At 40.4% G+C, this 25,162-nt stretch overlaps 1 protein-coding gene across 5 annotated transcripts in view; it reads left to right on the plus strand.

Annotated features, from left to right (window-relative positions):
* The window catches only part of LOC129838086 (growth factor receptor-bound protein 10-like), a 93,701-nt gene extending 75,057 nt beyond the window's left edge, over window positions 1–18,644 (plus strand). For 4 of the 5 annotated variants that reach the window (XM_055904794.1, XM_055904797.1, XM_055904795.1 and 1 more), the window contains exons 6-17: window positions 2,233–2,389; window positions 5,404–5,519; window positions 6,027–6,101; window positions 8,479–8,616; window positions 8,941–9,051; window positions 12,115–12,210; window positions 12,456–12,530; window positions 12,829–12,945; window positions 13,255–13,321; window positions 13,434–13,521; window positions 13,721–13,814; window positions 13,956–18,644. In XM_055904794.1, coding sequence (XP_055760769.1) covers window positions 2,233–2,389; window positions 5,404–5,519; window positions 6,027–6,101; window positions 8,479–8,616; window positions 8,941–9,051; window positions 12,115–12,210; window positions 12,456–12,530; window positions 12,829–12,945; window positions 13,255–13,321; window positions 13,434–13,521; window positions 13,721–13,814; window positions 13,956–14,102 — 1,281 coding nt within the window. In that variant the 3' untranslated portion in view covers window positions 14,103–18,644. Of the gene's footprint in view, window positions 1–682; window positions 988–2,232; window positions 2,390–5,403; window positions 5,520–6,026; window positions 6,102–8,478; window positions 8,617–8,940; window positions 9,052–12,114; window positions 12,211–12,455; window positions 12,531–12,828; window positions 12,946–13,254; window positions 13,322–13,433; window positions 13,522–13,720; window positions 13,815–13,955 lie in introns of those variants that run through there. The other variant, XM_055904799.1, reaches the window with a different exon arrangement.
* The last annotated feature ends 6,518 nt before the right edge of the window (window positions 18,645–25,162 follow it).

Consider the following 25,162-nt stretch of genomic DNA (forward strand, 5'->3'; position numbering starts at 1 on the left):
CTCCTTCTCCCTTCAGCATAGTGTTTGTATATAGATATTGACCCAATGAGATGAGAGGATGTTGAAAGGACATTGGCTAAATGTCTACTCCAGACAGGGTGGGGCAGAGCCTTTGTCAGTCCAGTCAGTGGGGTATTAAGTATCTGAAGTAAAACAAAAAAAAGGGGGTTGGGGGTGAACGGAATAGTGAAAACACAAAGTTTCCGTGTTTTGTTCTTCTGAGAGAAAGAATGTTGGCATGAAGCTAGACTCGAGGGGAGGCCAACGAGAAGTTCAAGTACTCAGGTTTGTTTCATTTAGCCCGTAATGAGCCTTGCGCTGTCGTGAGAGAGATTTCTGACTGCAAAGTTCAAAGCTGTACCACGGAGAGAAAAAAGAAAAGAAACAAGCCCTCACTTGAAACTTCAGAACATGTTGGGAGGTTAAAACGACGGCTTCTTTCGCTCTGCCCCACACCCTCTTAAATGATCATTTTCACTTTTACTCAAAAATAATCTGAAAGCTATTCAGAAATGTAGCCTGATAAAAGTTGACGGTGTCTGTGCATGACTGTGCGTCTGTGTGTGCGTGTGAGAGAGAGAGAGAGAGAGGTTGTGTGAGTCTGTGAGTGTGTGTCTGTGTGGGAATGATTACATCAGCCTGAGCGAGCCCTATGATTGGTTAAGGAAGTGTGGTTTGATTCACTACCTAAAAGCCCATGGCTGTAACCCTTTGTGAGGGAAGCAGAGGGAAGTTGTCAGCTAGCCGGACTGGAAATAGTGCCATCTGCTTGCTTTGTCCTGCACTAGGCAGAGGAGAGGAGATTATGTGACAGGTACCATAACAGGCAGTCGCTGACAGAGAGGAAGGACCTGTGCTCTACTATAGTCTTTTTTTCGACCAAGTTGTGGAGAGGGTTGTTCATCTGTGTGTGTTCTGTGCGGAGGCAGGCTCACTCCAAAAATGCCATCGTGCTCTCCGGACTGCTGCCTATTACAGGCCGTAGAGGTAAGCTCTTAGAGACATATTTAACCGCTTTCCCCTTTTTCTGATAAAGGTTAGCTGAGACGAGGGTCAAAGTATACTCTATAAAGGTCGAAGATAATTTGTATTTTTTTTAAGATATGACGAGCGAGAAGGGAATATTGGAGAGGCTCAGAATGAATCGAAGCCCCCTTGAAAGGAGAAATAGTTTTTTCTTTCCTGTCGAAAGAAGATATGATGTTCTGTTGTAAGGCTTTGAATTTGTTGAAGCTATAGCTGGAGAAGGGAAGGAGAATGTATTTTTATAAGACATCATGTTCAAAGTGTGCGTACTGTAGCCTAAGTGGGAAAGCTAAGAAAGATAAATTCCTACTAAAATCTCTTTGGGAGAACCAGAGGAAATAGGATCTGTGCTCAGACGGGGATTTATCAGGGTTTTATCCATTGTTTCTATTAATGCGCTATATTCCTCTATACAGTATCTTTCTATATAGTATATTTCAGTATCTTTCTATACAGTATCTTGTTCTATACTGTATCGTTCTATACACTATTTGTCTATACAGTATCTATCTATACATTGTATCTCTATACACAATCTTTCTATGCAGTATATTTTTATACAGTATTTTTCCATACAGTATTTTCATGTACTGTATTTGTCTATACTGTATCTTTCAGTGTTTACATTATCTTTCTATACTGTATTTCTGTACAGTGTCTTTCTATACAGTGTCTTTCTATGCATTATCTTTCTATGCATTATCTTTCTAAACAACATCTTTCTATACAGTATCTTTCTATACAGTATCTTTCTATACCGTGTATTTCTATACAGTATATTTCTATACATTATCTTTCTATACATTATCTTTGTGCCTAATTCTGTCAGTGGATAATCTCTATGGAAACAGGTGGTGTGGATTGAAGGACTAAAACAGTCCCCTTAGTATTTAAGCTTGAAGTATGATTCTGATGAGTGTCACATTTATGTTTTTAGAACCTATATTTTCCCACAAACCGCTGCCAGTGAGAATGGATTGTATATGTCTGGTATGCTCATCAAACACGCATGGTTATGAATGGAAGTAAATTAGCTCTTGGTACTATATTGCAAATGTTGTGCCATCTAGTTATGCTTTCTATGTAAAACTATGCCTGTCTACGCCTGAACTATGCGTCTCATCTATCTGAATTATGTCTGTCTGCCTACGAGCTTGTGTCTGGGAATAGTTCTAACATGAAAGGGCCTTTTCATTCCTCTTTTAGATTATAAAAATTTTCAGCGAGGACGGCATGGGGAAAGTAGTGGAAATACCAGCCGACATGACTGCAAGAGATCTTTGCCAGCTCCTCGTGTACAAAAGCCATTGTGTGGATGACAACAGTTGGGCACTTGTTGAGCATCACCCTCTCCTCGGACTAGGTAAGTGGCAACCTGGTGTGCTGGATGGGTGGGCTGGTGGGCAGGCTGGCTGGCAGGACATAGCCTTGCGCTCCCTTCCCCCTCGGCCCTTGCTCTGTGAGAAGCCAACTGGATAATGAACATGTTCTCCTGCTCATGTTAAAGTCAACAGAGGTCTCGCTATGGAAACCAAGAGTCATCATAAATAATAGATAGCCTACATCTGTAGCCTATATTTTCTCTTGTATATCATTATTTTGGTTAACAGTCGTTAGCTGCCTGTCTGTGCCTGCTCTTAGTCTTTTAGACGGTTTCAGAGTCTGGTGTATGGGGCACCTTATATAGTGCACTACTTTTGACCAGAGCGCTATGGGCCCTGTTAGAGGAAGTTCACTATGTAGGGAATAGAGTGCCATTTGAGATGCAGTCTGAGACAACGGGCTCTTAGTGCAGGACCAGGAACCCTCCTGACATCACTCTCCCAAACCTTAGTTTGTTACCGTACCTGAGGACGCATATACGGTCACTTACAGTTGGAGATAAGAATGTATCATAATATGCTCACGTGTAATAATATGATAATAATATGGTAAGAGATGTTCTTTATTATCTAATTCTAGACCAGGAGTAGCGATCACTGGATCATACAGGTACCTTGCTCTGTCTAGTTACTTTATAACTAGTCCCCCCCGCCCCCCCCCATGTTAGTCAACATTTGAACAGGGACTTTACTTTGGGCTTATACCATAGCCGACCAGGATAACGCTAGTCTCACTGAACGTTAGATTCATTGAAATGAGGTTGTGTAAGTCAAGACGTGGACCGCTTAATGTGGCGGCATTGCAGTGATTTGTTAAGAGTTCTGAGAAGCAGAATGCTCCAAACTTCAACCCCCTAAGGAACGAGCAATTATAAAACACAAGTTGTGTCTGGGCTTATATCTTCATTATAGCAGATGGGTAAAATGAAAGTACTGTATTTCTGGGAATGTTTAGGCCTAAACACTGAAATATAGGCTACACAATATGTATGCACAACATAAAGGGTAACAATTATATGCAGTATTATTTTCAGTAATTATTTAGGTTTTATGTTGCATATGTGGAGAGGGTGTAGTTCATATTGATATGTGTGTCTGAATTATCCAGGTTTTGAACGTTTTTTTAAGGAATTTGCTTATAAACATCAATTTCCTTTCGATATCCTGAGCGCATTATAGTCCAAAGGAAATTGCATAGTTATTTCAAAATCTATTTCAAAATCTTTATTAACATTATATGGCGATTAGAACAACAATATTACATATCTGAAGCACAGGCCTCTAAAGCTCTTAAAATACCATCACATGATCTGTTCTGATTGGTTTGGTGTCAGCGCTGCCAAAACCGTGCTAAGTGTAGTAGGGATAACCAGTATAACTTCATCCCTCTACAATGGCAAAATTCTACAGACTTTTGTGCATCTCAAAGGGCACTTTTTTCTTATAGTGAACTACAGGGCACTATATTGCACTATAAGGTGCCATTTGTACGCAACCTCCATTCGCTGTAAAAGGAACCAGGGCTGATCTGACCTTTAGAAGCCGCCTGAATGGAGCTAGGGCAGGCTCTCTATGGTGAGTCGTCCACTAGAGGCAAGGCAAGGTCACTCTTCCTAATTGCTCCTTAATCTGACCAGGCTTGTCCAGATGGGCCTTGTATAAGAATGACATCCAGCCAATTAGATATGTTGCTTTCCCAACCTTGCTCCCAATCCCCTCGCTAAGGAGGAAACTAGGAAAGACAGGGAGACACACAGATCCAAAATGGAGACGGGGTCCCTGACTCCCTGGTATGAAGAAGGCTAACGCTTCTGTCATTACTGAGTCATCTCTTCTCTTCAGAATGGGTCCAGAGGAGATAGTTGAAAGACAACCCCACAATCAGTGGGGGTGTTTCCTTAGAGAAAGAAAGAGAGAGAGCGAGAGAGAGAGAGCGAGAGAAGGCCACTGTCAGTCATCGGGTGAATAGAATAGCTGATAAGAATAATGGCCAATGACCCTCCCTCAGCTTCCCCCACAAAGGGTTACAACCTCTACAGGCTTTAAGCTAGTGAGTCAGGGGCTTGACTGACTCATGGTCAGAGAGGAAGTGACTCACCAAAGAGTCTCAGTAAAGGCAAGGTAGAGGAGGTACTGGATTGGCTCTCCATTTTTTGGGATATAAGTGGACTGGAATCCAACCAGGTTGCAACATCAGTATGAAACTACACACATAGTTTCTGAAAACTTCCACATTGTCTATTTCCTCTTTCTCTCTCTCTCTTAATGAGTGAGAGTATCTTTCTGCTTGTCCAAGAAAGCCTGGCCCTTCCTCCCCAGTCCCCAGTGTCTCCTTTCCTGCTGCCAAAATCTATTTAGGAATCCTGCTTCCACAGTTGGATGTGAAACATGTGTTCCTGCAGAGAGAGCAGGGGCCAGGCAGGGTCAGTGGTCCAGGCAGACAGCAGGGCCTGTATAGCATAGCAGCATAGCCCCACTAATTGTTTGAGAGAGGGGGGAGTGAACGTATGCTCAAGACATCGACAGAATGGGGGGGAATGGGGGGTCAATTCAATTCCATCGACCCAGAATGGGGGGTCAATTCCAGTCAATTCAGAAAGTAAACCAAAATCCAATTCCAAATGTTCATCTTTGAAAATGTCAGTGTACTTGCTGAATTGACTGGAATTGAAATGGAACTGACCCCAACCCTGGAATATAGTAAGAGCATGCTGATTTGTCTGCAAGTTTTGGATAAGATAAGGGGTGTGTGGGGTGGAGGGTTATGGAGAGGGGGTGGGCAGAGTAGACGGGGAGTGGGTTATGGGTGAGGGGTGTGTGTGTGTGGGGGGGTGGGGGGGGGTTCATAGGCTGAACTGCTTGTTCTTTCATCGTTTGCCTTATACACACAATGTTCAGGAAATGAAAATTTTAACTTTGTCTTGTTAAAGACATGTGATATTGTGTCCTTATTGTAGGCTTCCATTTGGTAACTAGCTCCTTCTCTCTCGAACAGAGAGGTGCTTGGAGGACCATGAGCTGGTGGTACAAGTGCAGGCATCCATGACCAGCGAGGGAAGATTTCTGTTCAGGAAGAACTATGCCAAATATGAATTCTTCAGAAATCCCTTGGTAGGTTGTTTTTTTGTTCGTTTGTTTCCAAAGAATCCCAGAGCTCGCCTGCAGAGTTTTTCCATGTCCTATTTATATTCTCTACATGTGTAAACAGTTACATCAAGCTGAACAGCCTGGATGTTATTTTTTGTTTACAAGCAATGCATTTCTTAAATGAGTGGCGAATGTTTGGTTGTGCTTGTTATCACATCCTTCCCTCACTTTATTGTAATGTCCCACTCACACTCAAAACAATGAACAGATTGTGATAACACTGTTAGACTGGTGGCTATAACTGTCCTGGACTCAGAAAGGCTAAACCAGGGTCTGGGAAACTGTCCCTAAACGTACTTATTTAAGAAACAGTTTGAAGCTAGATTGAAAAGTTGAGACAAATGTTATTGTTTAATGTTTTTCTTCATTTTCATTTGGGAAAAGGGATTAATTTAATGTCTCTTGGCGTTCCACCTCCATCCTTCTGATTTTCCTTTTACCCACAACCTTCCCTTTCTCACTTACCAACAGAATTTCTTTCCCGAGCATATGGTTGCATGGTGCCAGGAAACAAATGGTGCAATCCCACCATCTCAACTTTTACAGGTATGTACCGTAGAACCATAAAGACCCCACTACCTCAGCATACTGCGTACTTCAGTCTTTGTTGTGTACTGTATGGCTGATCTCACCTTTGACCTCCTTGTGCATGTCTTGTCAGAGAACAGACTGTAACACTTGATGTTCTGTTGACCTAAGAGTGTCTCTGCACACGCAGGCCAGGTGTGCCTAACAGAAAGACAAACAGACAGACAGACATTACAGCTTCTGAAGGGAAGCAACTGTGAGAGGAGAGTAAAGGAACGTACTGAATGTTATAGCACAGCACGTCAGGCCATCATCCTCCCATCCTACACCAGGCAGCACAGCGTAGATGCATGGTGCCTTTAAAGACCTGAGGCTCGAATGGAATGAAGTTTACATGTTCAGCCTGCAAATATAGTAGTGTGACAAAGCATTATTAAAACTTCTTATGGCTTGGGGGCGCTATTTTCACGTCCGGATGAAAAGTGTGCCCAAAGTAAACTACCTGCTACTCAGGCCCAGAAGCTTGGATATGCATATAATTGGTAGATTTGGATAAAAAACACTCTAAAGTTTCTAAAACTGTTTGAATAAAGTCTGTGAGTATAACAGAATTGATTTGGCAGGCGAAACCTCGAGCACAATCCATCCAGGGAATTTTTTGTTGTTGAGGTCAATCTGTTTTCCATTGGTTTTCTATGGCAAGGCCGTTTTAATATAAATATTCTTGCAGTTCCTATAGCTTCCACTAGATGTCAACAGTCTTTAGAAATTGGTTGATGTTTTTCTTTAGAGAAATGAAGAAGTAGCCCTGTTATTTTCCTGTGTCACTCCAGGTGCACTCTAATGATTTGGTGTGCCCGACCTGGAACATGCTTTCTTTGTTTTCGTCCGGTATTGAACACAGTTTATCCCTTCTTAAATGTTATCCAATATTTACGTAAAAAAATACCTAAAGTTGTATTACGAAAGTTGTTTGAAATGTTTGGACAAAGATTACAGGAGAGATTTTGTAGTCATGTAGCATGAGTTGGAACCGGTGTTTTTTTGGATCAAACGCGCCAAATAAATGGACATTTTGGATATATAACGACGGAATTAATAAAAAAAAAGGACCATTTGTGATGTTTATGGGACATATTGGAGTGCCAACAGAAGAAGCTCGTCAAAGGTAAGGCATGAATTATATCTTTATTTCTGAGTTTTGTGTCGCGCCTGGCAGGTTGAATTATGATTGTCTGTCCTTGTTTGATGGGGTGCTGTCCTCAGATAATAGCACGGTTTGCTTTCGCCGTAAAGCCTTTTTGAAATCTGCCACTGCCACTGGATTAACAACAAGTGTAGCTTTAATTTGGTGCATTGCATGTGTGATTTCATGAAAGTTTAATATTTATAGTAATTTAATTTGAATTTGGCGCTCTGCCATTTCACCGGATGTTGTCAAATCGATCCCGCTAAAGGGATTTGATCCATAAGAAGTTTTAAAAGAGCCATGACTGGAATCCATCCACTATGGCAGAAAGCTTTTAAAATGATACCATCCCTGACATGGTCAGTTTTAAGGAGCAGGCTGGGGGCGGTTCCAGGAATCCAGTCGGAATCAAATCAAGTCAGATCATAAACAATGGATCACTTAAAGGTGCACTGCTCAAAAATTGCTACGCCATTTCCTGGTTGCAAAAATTCTAATAGTTAGCCTACTTTCAGTCATTGTGTCGAGAATCACTGTTCCATCTAAACCGCCGTGAAATATATTTTCCATAACCAAAAATATTGTATTTTCAGCTATTTGAAGCTGGTGTATAAAGCCAGAAGTAAAAGACGCAAAAGCAGAACTTAAGAACGGGAAGCATAGAAATGGCACACATAAAACACATATACCGCTTCTTAGACTTGCTTTCAATGAGAATGTCAGATCCTTAACTCACATTTCTATGTCAATTTGGTCGGGTCTTCGAAAAGTGACATATTGCAGCTTTAATTAGTATCTTGTCAGGTCAGGAGACAGTGTCTGAATGTGGCAGAGAGAGTTCTGTATTCTGCAGGGCATGTCAAAACCAGTAGGTGCTTATCTTATTGCTCCAGTCAGTTCTTGGAACAATTTGCTGTCAGAATCAGAACTCCTTGTTTAATTGTCTGTCTCTATAGTGTGTATGTGTCTTGGTTGATACTGTTACGCAAGACATAACATCTGTCTGAACATTTCTCTCCCGTGTTTAAGGTGGCTCATAAAAATTGGTCTCACAAGAATGCCAAGATTATTCGTTATATAAATGTTTGTTTTCTGGCTAGGAAGGAAGGCGGTGGAGGGTTATTTCTCCGAGACCCATGAACATGATGATATTTGATGATGATAGCCGTGTGCTAAGGCCTTCTTCTCTCTCTCTCCTTCTCTCAGAATTTCTTGAACTCCAGCAGTTGTCCTGAGATCCAGGGCTTTTTATACGTGAAAGAGATGGGCAGGAAATCCTGGAAGAAGCTGTACGTGTTCCTTAGACGCTCAGGGCTTTACTTTTCTACAAAAGGAACGTCAAAGGTACATGGCCTTCTCTCTTCTACGGTATGCTTAGTACATTAACTCTGTTAGTATTAGGCTTGTTTTGCCGAATCCCTGAGCCAATATCCCACATTTAAACTGCGCTAGTAATAGCCTACAAAGTCTAATACTTTAGTTGTTAGTTAAGAGGCTGCTTGTCTCAATCATCAGTGTACATACTTGCTGCTCAGTTGCCTGCCTTCTCTATGTCCCATACAACCACACAAGCTGCTATTGATTTGAGTGGAGCTCTGCTCTCTGCTACCTACAGGCTTAAGTTTCTTCGTGATGAAATGACATCGGCTATTGATTTATCCTCCACAGGAGCCCAGGCATTTACAGTTACTAGCAGACCTGGAGGACAGCAATGTCTTCACAGTAACAACAGGCAAGAAGCTACACAGTGCGCCGACAGACTACGAGTTCTGTATAAAGGTACGTTCAAGAGAAAGAAAGGCCTCTGCACTCGAGGCATTGCAAGTCATTCAGATTCTCATATGTTGTCTATTATTCCGCTGTCTTCTATGGAGGACAAGCTGTCTCCTATTACAGTTATTGAACAGTGTCGTGTCTAGGCTGTCTGCTTCCCAAATGGTGCACTATATAGGGAATAGGTTGCCATTTGGTAAGCATCCTGTATCTTGCTGAGACATGCCTGACAAGAGGCAGGCCTCGCTGCCATTGTGTGCTGTGTTGACCCACTTTCTGGCTATATAATAAATGGATAGAGAATGAAACAAAAATCCAACAAAATCCAATTTTATTCTGCAACATGATCAGGGTTGGAAAGGTTCCTTTCTAAATGATTGGGCTCATTGCTTCGAGTAAGAAAAATAAATGCTGCTCTCATGGAATGGCATGCTTTGAGCACTCCCGAAAAGTGCTATTTGCGTGTAAAATATGTATGCCATATGCTGTATTTGCTATAGGCCTATTGTTTACGTTTTTGTTGGTGACACTTTGGTATCTGGATAATTTGCAGCTGTTTAAGTCTATCTAATTGTGTGAGTTTGATCATGTATCCATTAGGCCCATGGACATTTTGAATCATCACAAATTAGATTGAGCAATAAAAGCTCCACTCGTGGTCTTCTTAAATGAAACTTGTTTTTGACAGTTTGGAGCACAATACCACAGAGGAGTTTAGAAGGGAGCAACTCAAACTTTTATTCCGTAGGCTGGGATCCGCACTATGCAGCTGTTGAGTGCATTTTTCACCCACTGTCCACTGGTTGAAAAAAACAATGATTTATAGGCAGCTTAAACTTCTTCAATTCAAGCATTATTGAGTTAAAATACACATATACATTTGTGAAGCCATCCACAACAACCACAATCCGTAATGAACAAATAGCTAATAGAGAGAGCAGCAGTGTGATTCACATCAATGTGCTATGTACAATGCCTTGCAAAAGTATTCATCCCCCTAGGCGTTTTTCCTATTTTTTTTTGCATTACAACCTGTAATGTAAATTGATTTTTATTTGGATTTCATGTAATGGACATACACAAAATAGTCCAAATTGGTGAAATGAGAAAAAAAATACCCCGGAAAAGTGGTGTGTGCATATGTATTCACCCCCTTTGCTATGAAGCCTCTAAATAAGATCTGGTGCAACCAATTACCTTCAGAAGTCACATAATAAGTTAGATTGCACACAGGTGGAATTTATTTAAGTGTCACATGATCTCAGTATAGATACACCTGTTTTTCGAAAGGCCACAGAGTCTGCAACACCACTAAGCAAGGGGAACCACCAAGCAAGCGACACCATGAAGATCAAGGAGCTCTCCAAATAGGTCAGGGACAAAGTTGTGGAGAAGTACAGATCAGGGTTGGGTTATGAAAAAATATCTGAAACTTTGAACATCCCACGGAGCACCATAAAATCCATTATTAAAAAATGGAAAGAATATGGCACCACAACAAACCTGCCAAGAGAAGGCCGCCCACCAAAACTCACGGACCAGGCAAGGAGGGCATTAATCAGAGAGGCAACAAAGAGACCAAAGATAACCCTAAAGGAGCTGCGAAGTGCCACAGTGGAGATTGGAGTATCTGTCCATAGGACCACTTTAAGCCATACACTCCACAGAGCTGGGCTTTACGGAAGAGTGTCCAGAAAAAAAGCCATTGCTTAAAGAAACAAATAAGCAAACACGTTTGGTGTTCGCCAAAAGGGATGTGGGAGACTCCCCAAACATATGGAAGAAGGTACTCTGGTCAGATGAGACTAAAATGTAGCTTTTTGGCCATCAAGAAAAACGCTATGTCTGGTGCAAACCCAACACCGCATCACCCCGAGAACTCCATCCCCACAGTGAAGCATGGTGGTGGCAGCATCATCGGCAGGGACTGGGAAACTGGTCAGAATTGAAGGAATGGTGGATGGTGCTAAATACAGGGAGATTCTTGAGGGAAACCTGCTTCAGTCTTCCAGAGATTTGAGACTGGGACAGAGATTCACCTTCCAGCAGGACAATGACCCTAAGCACACTGCTAAAGCAACACTTTAGTGGTTTAAGGGGAAACATTTAAATGTCTTGGAATGGCCTAGTCAAAGCCCAGACCTCAATCCAATTGAGAATCTGTGTTATGACTTAAAGATTGCTGTACACCAGCGGAACCCATTCAACTTGAAGGAGCTGGAGCAGTTTTGCCTTGAAGAATGGTCAAAAATCCCATTGGCTAGATGTGCCATTAGAGACATACTCCAAGAGACTTGCAGCTGTAATTGCTGCAAAAGGTGGCTCTACAAAGTATTGACTTTGGGGGGTGAATAGTTATGCAGGCTCAAGTTCAGTTTTTTGGTATTTTTTCTTGTTTGTTACACAATAAAAAATATTTTGCATCTTCAAAGTGGTAGGCATGTTGTGTAAATCAAATGACACAAACCCCCCAAAAAATCAATTTTAATTCCAGGTTGTAAGACAACAAAATAGGAAAAATGCCACGGGGGGTGAATACTTTCGCAAGCCACTGTAAATATCAATAATATGTGATATCCGTATTGCCCGTAGGCTACACCACTGCTGTCGTCTTTACCTCCAAGCATTTATTCAAGTTGGATAATCTTTGGACTGTAGCCTACAAAAGCCCATTCCTGCTCTTTTCCCGCAATACATCTAACGCATTTGGTGTGTCATCATAGTGGTCTCAGACTTGCTCAGGCAGAAAAACTTTAACGTGTGCCTTTTTCAATGCTGATTTAAATGGCATTGAGACAACAGAAAGGTATCAAAGAATTTCAAAGTAATCCTAGAAGTAATCATCTAGTTTTTCAAAAGTATCTGATTACAATATTTTTGCTCGTAACATAATGGATTAGTTTTTTTTTCTTTCTCACCAACCCTGAACAAGATCAACTATCATCTCATGGGATATGTCAGTGTACGAGGGAGGAGGGTTTTAGTACAACCATACTGTCTGAATGGTTGGTTCTAATGATGAGGTGTTTGTTTGGTCTCTCTAATTGGTTGTTGTGTGTTAATTGACAGCCCAACAAGAGGACTGAGCTGAAAGAGTTGAGGATGTTGTGTACTGAAGACGAACAGAGCAGAACGTCCTGGATGACAGCCTTCAGACTCTTCAAGGTACCAATTCCATGGCAACAAGCCCTCAATACACTGCAAAGTAGTGCCTCAGTTATACCAGAGGGTTGTATCAGATGCCAGTTCACTTCACAAGGGTTGTTGTGAGAGTCACTTATACCATGCTAAGTTGAATACTATCTATCTTTATGAATTTTATGAATATTTTGGAAGGTTTGCTTTTCTTTGGGTGAAGTCAACCAATAGCTAACTTTTTCATTTGTGGATACTCTCATTATTCTTCACAGTATGGAATAGTCCTCTATCAGAACTACAAGATTCCTCAGCAGAGAAAAACTCTGTCACACTTTTCAACACCAGTGGTAAGCCTCTCCTTTTAGCTCCTTACTGCCACCATGCCAGCCAAACTGTTGTCAACATCCAGACTCTTTCTCGGTTGTCTTTCTCTTTGTGTCCTCTATTTGGTGATTCGAACCAGCAACCTTTTGGTTACTGGCCCAACACTCTTAACCGCTAGGTTACCTGTCCAGTGCGTTTTGAGAAAGTGAGGAGAAAGGAGGACTTCAATGACAGACAATTAAGAAAGAGCCCTAGTACTGTAACAGGGCATTTTCTACATTGGAAGTGTATTGACATTGGCACTGCTTTGTCTCCCCCTAGCGGAGTGTGTCTGAGAATTCTCTGGTTGCCATGGATTTCTCAGGAAGGATAGGCAGGGTGATCGACAATCCCTTGGAGGCCCAGAGCGCTGCCATGGAGGAGGGTTATGCCTGGAGGGTGAGTCTCTTTCTACAACACTACTACAATGTTACTATTCCAATGGTTCTACAACAATAATGCAACCTTACTACAACGTAGCTACAGCAATGTTACTACAACCTGACCACAATGCAACTAAAACGTTATTAAGATATTACAATGCTTATATGACCTTATGGGCAGAAAGAAAACTTACTGCTGTTGGTGATTTATAAATAATCTGAGCAAGAGTGCAACAACTTTTCTTTGAGTCATGCTTGTCACAAAGCTATCATGCTGTACCAATGGATTAAGAGCTAATCAATGTTTGTTTGTTCTGTATCTCAGAAGAGAAGTCAACGGATGAACATTCTAGGTAGTCCCAGTCCACTACATCCCTGTTTATTAAGCTCAGGTAATTCAACAACATACATTTTCATAATCCCTGTTATTTGAGTTGGCTACATTCTGTGTAGATAAAAGCCTTGTTCCTGTCCTAAAGCTCTCCTTTCCTCTTCCACGTCCAGTTATTCACAGAACACAGCTGTGGTTCCATGGGCGGATAACGCGAGAAGAGTCCCATCGAATGATCCACCAACAAGGCCAGGTGGACGGGTAAGACTCCTCAGTCGCTCCTCAGTTTCTGCAAACACACAGCCAACCTGCTATTTAATTGGGATTTATTTGATTATTGAAGTGTCTTGCATCTTCAGAATGCCCAGCCCACATGCCAATGTATGTTGGATTTAAATTTGTAAATTTGACAGACGTTGAAGTTTTCACCAAAGACTGATTTTCCCCCTTTTCTGCTCAGGTTGTTTCTGTTGAGGGACAGTCAAAGCAACCCAAAGGCCTTTGTCCTCACACTGTGCCATCACCAGAAAATCAAGCATTTCCAGATCTTACCGGTAAGTGAGCTTTATCTTGCCTCTGGGCTTCTCTCTTTGATCTCCCCATCTCTCTTATGTCTACAGGCTCTTTTTAACTTTTGTTGTTCATTGCTTCCTCTTGTTCTCACCTGACTGTTGTCTCTATGGTCCGTCCTGCAGTGTGAAGAGGACGGCCAGATCTTCTTCAGCCTTGACGACGGGTCCACCAAATTCACCGACCTGATCCAGCTGGTGGAGTTCTACCAGCTCAACAGAGGAGTCCTGCCTTGTAAACTCAAGCACCCCTGCACCCTCGTAGCCTTATGACCCCTCCTGACCTATGACTTGACCGGACTCTGCCTAAAAACAAACTCAATACTTTTTTTTTAGGAGAAGCTGAAGTGATGAACTCATGTTGTTGTTGATGTGTCATGAGCTGCCAGAGACTGCGGATGGGACAGGATGGAGTGGTTGGTGGGTTAGGACGGACGCTAGTGGACTTCAGTGACCTCTGTGTTCCGGAAGGAAGAAGGAGATAAAGAAGCAAAAATAAAAGCAAAAAGATGCACCACGTTGTATTAACTCTTAAAAAAACAAAAAAAACATTTAAGTTTGTATTCATAGTCACCAATAAGCTCTGATCCACTGACACGGTTTAGTGACAGTTTATGAGATCAAAGGAGTTTTTATTTTCCTTGTACAATCATCAGGACTTTGTTTAGTCTGGGCCACTTTTTTACATAATGAAAGTATTTTTTTGTTACAAATCATCTATACTACAACCTTTTTTTGAAAAGCTGATTGTTTGGCGCTTGTGAAACTGGGAACAGGCCTTTCCACAGTGACTGAAGAAGAATTCCTCTACTGTCTCATTCTTCCTGTTACCAACAATGGCAAATCCCTCCTGTGTTGGAGGGATGGATGGACAATCTGATATTCGTAAAAAGAACATCACGAGGCCAGCTGTCTCTGTCAAGCTGTAGGAAAGGAAAGGCTGGACCTGGTAACTTAGGATGGAGCTGAAGGATACTCAAGGACTACACAGGATCCATTCATTCCACTCTCATAGGACTTTTCTTCATTTCTTTCTTTCTTTGGTGACCTCACAGGCTTTTGTATTCATGACATTTTAGTACTGCATCATCAAATGTGTTCTTAGTCCGTTTTAGTTTCTTATCAGTGGTCTGGAGCGTATAGATTTCTAACAGTCACACAACAACAACTAAATCACTACATCCAGTTCAGTGTTAAATCAATCCATCATTAGCTCCACCATTCGCTGTTCCACATGAACTTCCCCCCCCAAATATAAACTACTACAGGTATTCATTCACTCCCCGTCTCATCCACTCATTTAAGTCCACGTAGTAGATAGCTGTTGAGGTCCACGCTGCTAGCCTAGTTCTATACCGTGTGCTATAACCAACCCTTCTATTGTTGGCTACAGTACGTATTCAGAATGGCACTAGGCTACCATGCTGCTCTTCAGGTCATAACAAGCAACATAACAGCTCTGCTATTGGGTCTCTCTTGGTGTCCACGCAATAATAATCTATATGTAAAACATTGGAAAGCATATGGCCATCTTGTGGACTGTAATTCCATGTTGTAAGCTCTCTGAAGACATGGTTATGATCATATGACTAAAATCTAACAGGCCACTGGGGCGGGAGGTTGCAACACTTTTCTTTTAAACCCACCTGTTTGCATTCCCTCCGTCAGAACACAGGGAAATATAACCACTACACCAACCTCTTGTGATCCACTAGAGGGATCTGACTAGCTCAGAGTTGACGTGTACAGTCCAAGGTTGACGTGTACAGTCCAAGGTCGGTCTGTCTGTTGTGCTGTCTGTAGAATGCAACTGGAATCAATCGACTCATCTGCTGTGAGGACCCATCTTCTTAATCCAAGGGTGCATCCCAAATGGCACTGTATTCCCTACATAGTGCATTACCTTACTTTTGACTAGGGCCCATAAGGCTTTGGTCAAAAGTAGTGCACTATATTGGGAATATGGTGCCATTTGGGATTCACCCCAAGTCCATTCATTTTGGACTTGTTGCTTTTCTTTTCCATGATGTGATTGAATGATTGTTTTTCGAACAGACACTGTGAAGCCCTAGTAATGGATGATGCCCTGAAGTGGAAGGGTTTTTACTGTCCAGCCTTGTCCAAGGTTGCAGTGAACACACAGATTTGTAAAGATGCTTTTACCTGTAACGCAACATTAAGAAAGAGCCATCTTTTTATTTTATTTATGGTGTCTTAAGCTAGATAGATTCAGATACACAATATTAGCCACACTATCTACAAGTTCTGCACAATGACATTTCAAAAAATAAGATGCAATGACTCAATCATTTCAAGTATTGTTTCGCAAATGTATTTATTTACCTGGATGTGAGTGATTACTTGAAATGTAGCTCTTTTCTCAGCGCTGTTCGGTACTGTTTTATCATTACCATGGAATGATTGAACCGCGTAATTATTACATAGCATCTATTACATAGCTTATATTTCATTTCTTGCTTTTTATGTTTGAACACTCAAACTATTTTATCACCAACACTTACTATGAAGTAACGTTGAAACCAAGTGGTGTTCGCTAATGTCATGGTTTTCATTCCAAATTGGTCTCTAATAGTCACTAATATTTCAGTCACTGTGCGTTTCACATCGATATTCAGTTTAATGCCTTTCTCACACATTCTTCTACATTTAGGAAATCTTTTCACATGAACCCCTCAAGAATATTTCAAACACACAGGTTGAATTAGATTACATATATTTTTTACATATTTAAACATTTGACATCTTAAGTGTGACGTTCACTGATAATGTCAATCAAATTAATTTAATATCTAGATATTTAATTCATGAGTTGATTTTCAAATACACACTGTTTCTTGAGCTGTCAGTTCAGTTGCTCTGTCCCTTTCATTACAGTTGTCTTCCATTTTACAGAACTTTCACTCCTTTTAAACTTTGCGTTAATCAGAACTTTGTTTCTTGTGTCAGAAGTGAAGCTATACCTTTACAATACTTGAGCCACAATTGCAAAAGACGATTTGGTGTATAGTACGTTAAATAGCCAAGTCTTTTCCACAACTGTGTGCTATGCGTATTATCCAATTAGAAAGGCTTGGATGTGATGGTACCACTAGATGCCCGTTGCAGTCCCTTTTTCCATAGAATTTTGAGAGTAACTTCAGAGCTACACTTCACTGTTTATTGGGTGTGACCAGAACCATGAATATATAATATATGTTAATGTGTGGCTCTGGGTGTGGTATCATTATGACTATACAATGAGCAGGTTAGGTGCCAAAGCTGCTTACTTCTCCTTTGCTAAATTCGGTCAAAACGTCGGACAATATATCTTCCCATTGGTCATAATGATTTCAGTAGAAATCAGTTAGGATTGCCTCCTCCGATGGTAATCTTAGCTGTACAATGTTATCTGCAACTCATGTAAAAGTTGTGTACTGAATCAATGTACCATATTATCATATGAAACCATGTAGAAGCAACACTGTATTTAGGTTACAGATCACTATTATTACCGCATTGGCTTACTCTTAACTACTTATGAAATGAAGAAACTTGATTTATTTTTATAATTTGGTTTAATGTGCATATCGAGTTTATTTCTTAAATGTTTGTCATGTAAAAACCTCTTCACAAATGTCTGTAATATTGAAATGTTGCTTGTATGGAACTAGAGTTGGCTTGGGCATACAGTATACATCTTTTCATAGTTCCTGCAAGTCATCTTAAGCTACTCAGACATCACTGACTTCTCAACACTAACTGTTTAGGCCTGTTAGATACAGATAGATGGTGTTTTTTGTATTCAGAGGTGACTTCTCTCACATAGTGTCTTGCTATGAACTAGTAGAATGTTACTTGTGACATTGAATCACGTGCAAAGTAGTGAACTGATGAAAGTGAATTAAGTAAATGTACTTTTTTATATTTCAGAGAATTGAATGTAACTGGGTTGCTCAGGGTTGACATGGAGCCTGTTGAAAACTGCTCATATCATCAGACCAGTGAGATTTTGTATGTGCGACGTTGTGTAGTTCTGTTGATCAACTTGGGGTTAATAGTATTTCACCAAATAATTTTTTCTTTAGTAAGTAGTTTGCCCTTTATGATGTTCTTTCAGAATACCAGTAGTTTCTCCCAAACAGTAGTACAGCACAGTTGATGTAAGGTGTCCTCTTTTCTCTTGTGTAAGTCTGTTTGTCTCCAGAAGCCTAAAACGCAGCAGGTGCCTCTGATGACCTTTTTCTCTGCACTAAACTAGAGCTGACTTTGGACCGTTCATGGGAACCTTTTCCACTGATCGATAATGACTCTTGTGCTTTGCATATATTGTCACAATGCAAGATACAGTGACTGTACAAAGGAGTAAAGCAAATATATATAGATCTATATAAATATAAACGATGATGTATTTCAGGGAATGCAAAAAACAAGAACCTGTTTCTCTTTTTAAGAGAAAGATCCTGTATTCATACTGTGCTTTGCTTTGATCTGTAAATAGCTGAATGGCTTATATCACAGGTGTCAAACTCATTCCACGGAGGGCCGAGTGTCTGCGGGTTTTCGCTCCACCCTTGTACTTGATTGATGAATTAACATCACTAATTAGTTAGGAACTCCCCACACCTGGTTGTCTAGGGCTTTATTGAAAGGAAAGACCAAAAACCTGCAGACACAAGGCCCTCCGTGGAATGAGTTTGACACCCCTGGCTTATATCTTAATTGTAACCTTTTCAGGTATTTTTGTACAAATAAGGGACTGATATGTTCTGTTTATTGTAATTAGAATAAAACATTAATACATTGTTATTAATTTAAGCTGCGCTGGTATTGTCTTGGTAGAGAAGTTTTACCTTTTTCCTCATTACTCAAATTACCTTGAGTCCTAATCAAGGTAATTACAAATGCATTTAAATCACTGTATTCTATTTGCAAGTCATTCTGTTTATTTTGAAAACTATTGCAAATGCTAATTATTATAGATGGCATTACAATTCCACTGCAACTTACCATGAGTTTAGTTATATATTTTCATCTAGCTGTCATAAATGTCTGCTTGAAATGTTCAACTGTACATTGGGTTATACTTCACCCTGTTTTCCCACTAGATGGCAGACAACCACTACGAATACCGAATCAAATACTCTACTTAAATGGGAAATCATCCGTTGAAACAATAGCAAAGCATATTCCCCCACTATGTTTCAGTAAAAAGCTGTGGGATTGGGCTGGAGTAACCACTCTCAAATTCATAGACAGAGCTATGGATGCAAGGACTGACCATCCATGATATCAAAATTATAGTTTTAATCATGTTTTGAGGCCATGTAGTTTGTTTACATTTTCTTTGTTTACAAACATTGGAGTAAAACAAGCTTATACTTTGGGTTCTGATGGGGTACGGCAGTTGAACTAAGCTTATTAGGCATTTATAAGTTATATTCTTCAAGACTCAGTGGGAAGCTACATATCATTAATTTCTCATTCCAAAAATGGATTGCCCCTTTAAGGGACAAACGTCATGAACTAACACATTTCACATTTTTAAGGATTGTTCACATGTCCCAACAATCAATATTCATTCAAAAGCATCACGGATGTTGGCACAAAACTTGGACAGTTTACTCGATACAGACCTAATGCTGCGTTAATAGCATCTTGTAAAGTCGTAAATACAAGCATAGAACTGTAAAGAAAAATCCACTTGACCGTCCCTCCAACTGGTAATTACTAGGAAACTGTTCTATTATCCCTGAGCTCCGACTTCTCCCATGCTGAATTCTGACGTAACCCACTAAGGAAATTTCCTCTATAACAGAATTTTCGGGAGTTAAATTAAACACAACATTATTTATAAAAAGCAATCTATTAATATGGTTGGTGAACACTAGAATTTGTTTGTGAGCACTATCTGTACTTGTAGTTTATGGTTGATGCAGCTTTTTTGCCATTAGCCAAAACAACGTTTCTCAAGTTCAAGGGTGGTGAATGCATATAACTCATATTTACAACTTCACAATTGGTAATTACCACCTTTCCACTTGGTTATGAACGCAGCATTAGAATGGAACAATCATCCAGGCCCCATAAGAGGATGTAGATAAAACAACATCCTGGTTATGCAGATGAGAATTGAGATGTGTCATTTTATCAGGCAACATTCGCTCTGAGCTAACGGGTAGAGATGCCACTTTCAAGGAGCGGGACTCTAGCCCGGAAGCTTATAAAAAATCCCGCTATGCCCTCCGACGAACCATCAAACAGGCAAAGCGTCAATACAGGACTATGATTGAATCGTACTACACCGGCTCCGATCAGATATGGCAGGGCCTGCAAACTATTACAGACTACGAAGGAAAGCACAGCCGAGAGCTGCCCAGTGACACGAGCCTACCAGACGAGCTAAATCACTTCTACGCTCGCTTCGAGGCAAGTAATAATGAACATGCATGAGAGCATCAGCTGTTCTGGACGATTGTGTGATCACGCTCTCCACAGCCGATGTGAGTAAGACCTTTAAACAGGTCAACATTCATAAGGCCCATTATCCCAGAAACCTTAGACCCACTCCAATTTGCGTACCGCACCAACAGATCCACAGATGATGCAATCTCTATTACACTCCACACTGCCCTTTCCCACCTGGACAAAAGGAACACCTATGTGAGAATGCTATTCATTGACTCCAGCTCAGACTCAGCTCACCGTAGTGCCCTCAAAGATCATCACTAAGCTAAGGATCCTGGGACTAAACACCTCCCTCTGCAACTGAATCCTGGACTTCCTGACGAGCCGCCCCCAGGTGGTTAGGGTAGGTAACAACACGTCCACAACGCTGATCCTCAACACAGGCCCCTTAGGGGAGCGTGCTCAGTCCCCTCCTGTGTACTCCCTGTTCACTCATGACTGCACGACCAGGCACGACTCCAACACCATCATTAAGTTTGCTAATGACAACAGTGGTAGGCCTGATCACTGACAACAATGAGAAAGCCTATAGGGAGGAGGTCAGAGACCTGACCGTGTGGTGCAAGGACAACATCCTCTCCCTCAACGTGACCAAGACAAAGGAGATGATTGTGGACTACAGGAAAAGGAGGACCGACTACGCCCCCATTCTCATCGACGGGGCTATAGTGGAGCAGGTTGAGAGATTCAAGGTATTGGCATCCACATCCCCAACAAACTAACATGGTCCAAGCACACCAAGACAGTCGTGAAGAGGACACAACAAAACCTATTCCCCTTCAAGAGACTGAAAAGATTTAGCATGGGTCCTCAGATCCTCAAAATGTTTTACAGCTGGCACCATCAAGAGCATCCTGACTGGTTGCGTCACTGCCTGGTATGGAAACTGCTCGGCCTCCGACCGCAAAGCACAACAGAGGGTAGTGCGTACGGCCCATTACATCACCGGGGCCAAGCTTCCTGCCATCCAGGACCTCTATACCAGGCGGTGTCAGAGGAAGGCCTTAAAAATTGTCAAAGACTCCAGCCACCTTAGTCATAGATTTCTCTTTGCTACCGCACGGCAATCGGTACCGGGGCACAAAGTCTAGGTCCAAGAGGCTCCTAAATAGCTTCTACGCCCAAGCCATAAGACTCCTGAACAGCTAATCAAATGGCTACCCAGACTATTTGCATTGCCCCCACTGCTGCTACTCTCTTATCATCTATGCATAGTCACTTTAATAACTCTACCTACATGTACATATTACCTCAATTACCTTGATATCGGTGCACCCACACATTGACTCTGTACCGGTACCCCCGTATACAGCCCCGCTATTGTTATTTACTGCTGCTCTTTAATAATTAGTTATTCTTATCTCTTACCTTTTTTTTGTAATTTATTAAAACTGCGTTGTTGGTTAAGGGCTTGTAAGTAAGCATTTCACTGTAATACCTGTTGTATTCGGTGCATGTGACAAATACGATTTGATTTTTATCTTGCTTAAGATCTATCGTCAGAATGGCATCTGGCCAGTCTGTAAAAACAAAAATGTGTTTTTAAGCATTAACATATCCACAGACCCTAGAGGATGCATAACCATATGTATTTTGGAACTAGTTTTAGCTTATTGACAATGGGTTGAGTCTCAAATATTATCCCTGGAGGCGTAAATGTCAACATAGTTCGCACATTTGAGTTAGAGTTAAATCAATAAACCAATCAAATATCAACCAAAAATGCATACCTAAAATGAGTCATAACAAGGTTTATAAGTAGTTTGTAAACTTTAAATTAGTAGTTTATAAGTCTGTAGTAAACAGTTATACCACATTGGTTGAAATTATGTTTGTCTGTAAGCTGCTTGCCAAAACCCAATATTATCAGGCTTTACTGGTAAGTATTAACAGTAATATCAATTAACAATATTAGTTATAACAGTGCCGTTCAACAGTTGGCTGTGTGCTAAGCCTCTGTGTCTATCAGGCTGTGTGGAAAGTGAGTAGGTTCTCATGAACTCCTTGTGAATCAGCCCTTCCTGCCTGTGCACACTGCCTTCGCCATGAAGAAACTTGATTTATTTTAGTGATTTTTATCATTTGGTTTAATGTGCATATCGAGTTTATTTCTTAAATGTTTGTCATGTAAAAACCTCTTCACAAATGTCTGTAATATTGAAATGTTGCTGGTATGGAACTAGAGTTGGCTTGGGCATACAGTGTACATCTTTTCATAGTTCCTGCAAGTCATCTTAAGCTACTCAGACATCACTGACTTCTCAACACTAACTGTTTAGGCCTGTTAGATACAGATAGATGGTGTTTTTTGTATTCAGAGGTGACTTCTCTCACATAGTGTCTTGCTATGAACTAGTAGAATGTTACTTGTGACATTGAATCACGTGCAAAGTAGTGAACTGATGAAAGTGAATTAAGTAAATGTACTTTTTTATATTTCAGAGACTTGAATGTAACTGGGTTGCTCAGGGTTGACATGGAGCCTGTTGAAAACTGCTCATATCATCAGACCAGTGAGATTTTGTATGTGCGACGTTGTGTAGTTCTGTTGATCAACTTGGGGTTAATAGTATTTCACCAAATAATTTTTTCTTTAGTAAGTAGTTTGCCCTTTATGATGTTCTTTCAGAATACCAGTAGTTTCTCCCAAACAGTAGTACAGCACAGTTGATGTAAGGTGTCCTCTTTTCTCTTGTGTAAGTCTGTTTGTCTCCAGAAGCCTAAAACGCAGCAGGTGCCTCTGATGACCTTTTTCTCCGCACTAAACTGGAGCTGACTTTGGACCGTTCATGGGAACCTTTTCCACTGATCGATAATGACTCTTGTGCTTTGCATATATTGTCACTATGCAAGATACAGTGACTGTACAAAGGAGTAAAGCAAATATATATAGATCTATATAAATATAAACGATGATGTATTTCAGGGAATGCAAAAAACAAGAACCTGTTTCTCTTTTTAAGAGAAATATCCTGTATTCATACTGTGCTTTGCTTCGATCTGTAAATAGCTGAATAGCTTACATATCTTAATAGTAAACTTTTCAGGTATTTTTGTACAAATAAAGGACTGATATGTTCTGTTTATTGTAATTAGAATAAAACATTAATACATTGTTATTTATTTAAGCAGCGCTGGTATTGTCTTGGTAGAGAAGTTTTACCTTTTTCCTCAAATTACCTTGAGTCCTAATCAAGGTAATTACAAATGCATTTAAATCACTGTATTCTATTTGCAAGTCATTCTGTTTATTTTGAAAACTATTGCAAATGCTAATTATTATAGATGGCATTACAATTCCACTGCAACTTACCATGAGTTTAGTTATATATTTTCATCTAGCTGTCATAAATGTCTGCTTGAAATGTTCAACTGTACATTGGGTTATACTTCACCCTGTTTTCCCACTAGATGGCAGACAACCACTACGAATACCGAATCAAATACTCTACTTAAATGGGAAATCATCCGTTGAAACAATAGCAAAGCATATTCCCCCACTATGTTTCAGTAAAAAGCTGTGGGATTGGGCTGGAGTAACCACTCTCAAATTCATAGACAGAGCTATGGATGCAAGGACTGACCATCCATGATATCAAAATTATAGTTTTAATCATGTTTTGAGGCCATGTAGTTTGTTTACATTTTCTTTGTTTACAAACATTGGAGTAAAACAAGCTTATACTTTGGGGTCTGATGGGGTACGGCAGTTGAACTAAGCTTATGAGGCATTTATAAGCTATATTCTTCAAGACTCAGTGGGAAGCTACATATCATTAATTTCTCAGTCCAAAAATGGATTGCCCCTTTAAGGGACAAACGTCATGAACTAACACATTTCACATTTTTAAGGATTGTTCACATGTCCCAACAATCAATATTCATTCAAAAGCATCACGGATGTTGGCACAAAACTTGGACAGTTTACTCGATACAGACCTAATGCTGCGTTAATAGCATCTTGTAAAGTCGTAAATACAAGCATAGAACTGTAAAGAAAAATCCACTTGACCGTCCCTCCAACTGGTAATTACTAGGAAACTGTTCTATTATCCCTGAGCTCCGACTTCTCCCATGCTGAATTCTGACGTAACCCACTAAGGAAATTTCCTCTATAACAGAATTTTTGGAAGTAAAATTAAACAAAACATTATTGATAAAAAGAAATCTATTAATATAGTTGGCGAACACTATAATTTGTTTGCGAGCACTTTCTGTATTTTTAGTCTATGGTTGATGCAGTTCAAGGGTGGTGAATGCATCTAACTCATATTTACAACTTCACAATTGGTAATTACCACCTTTCCACTTGGTTATGAACGCAGCATTAGAATGGCGCAATCATCCAGGCCCCATAAGAGGATGTAGATAAAACAACATCCTGGTTATGCAGATGAGAATTGAGCTGTATAATTTTATCTTGTTTAAGATCTTTCGTCAGAATGGCATCTTGCCAGTCTTTAAAAACAAAAATGTGTTTTTAAGCATTAACATATCCACAGACCCTAGAGGATGCATAACCATATGTATTTTGGAACTAGTTTTAGCTTGTTAACAATGGGTTGAGTCTCAAATATTATCCCTGGAGGCGTAAATGTCAACATAGTTCGCACATTTGAGTTAGAGTTAAATCAATAAACCAAACTCAATCAAATATCAACCAAAAATGCATACCTAAAATGAGTTAACAAGGTTTATAATTAGTTTGTAAACGTAAAATTAGTTGTTAAGATAGGTTATAAGTTTGTAATAAACAGTTATACCGCATTGGTTGAAATTATGTTTGTCAGTTAGCTGCTTGCCAAAACACAAGATTATCAGGCTTTACTGGTAAGTGGTAATAATAACAGTAATATCGATTAACAATA

Source organism: Salvelinus fontinalis, chromosome 38, assembly GCF_029448725.1.
Source record: "Salvelinus fontinalis isolate EN_2023a chromosome 38, ASM2944872v1, whole genome shotgun sequence".
Lineage (NCBI taxonomy): Eukaryota > Metazoa > Chordata > Actinopteri > Salmoniformes > Salmonidae > Salvelinus > Salvelinus fontinalis.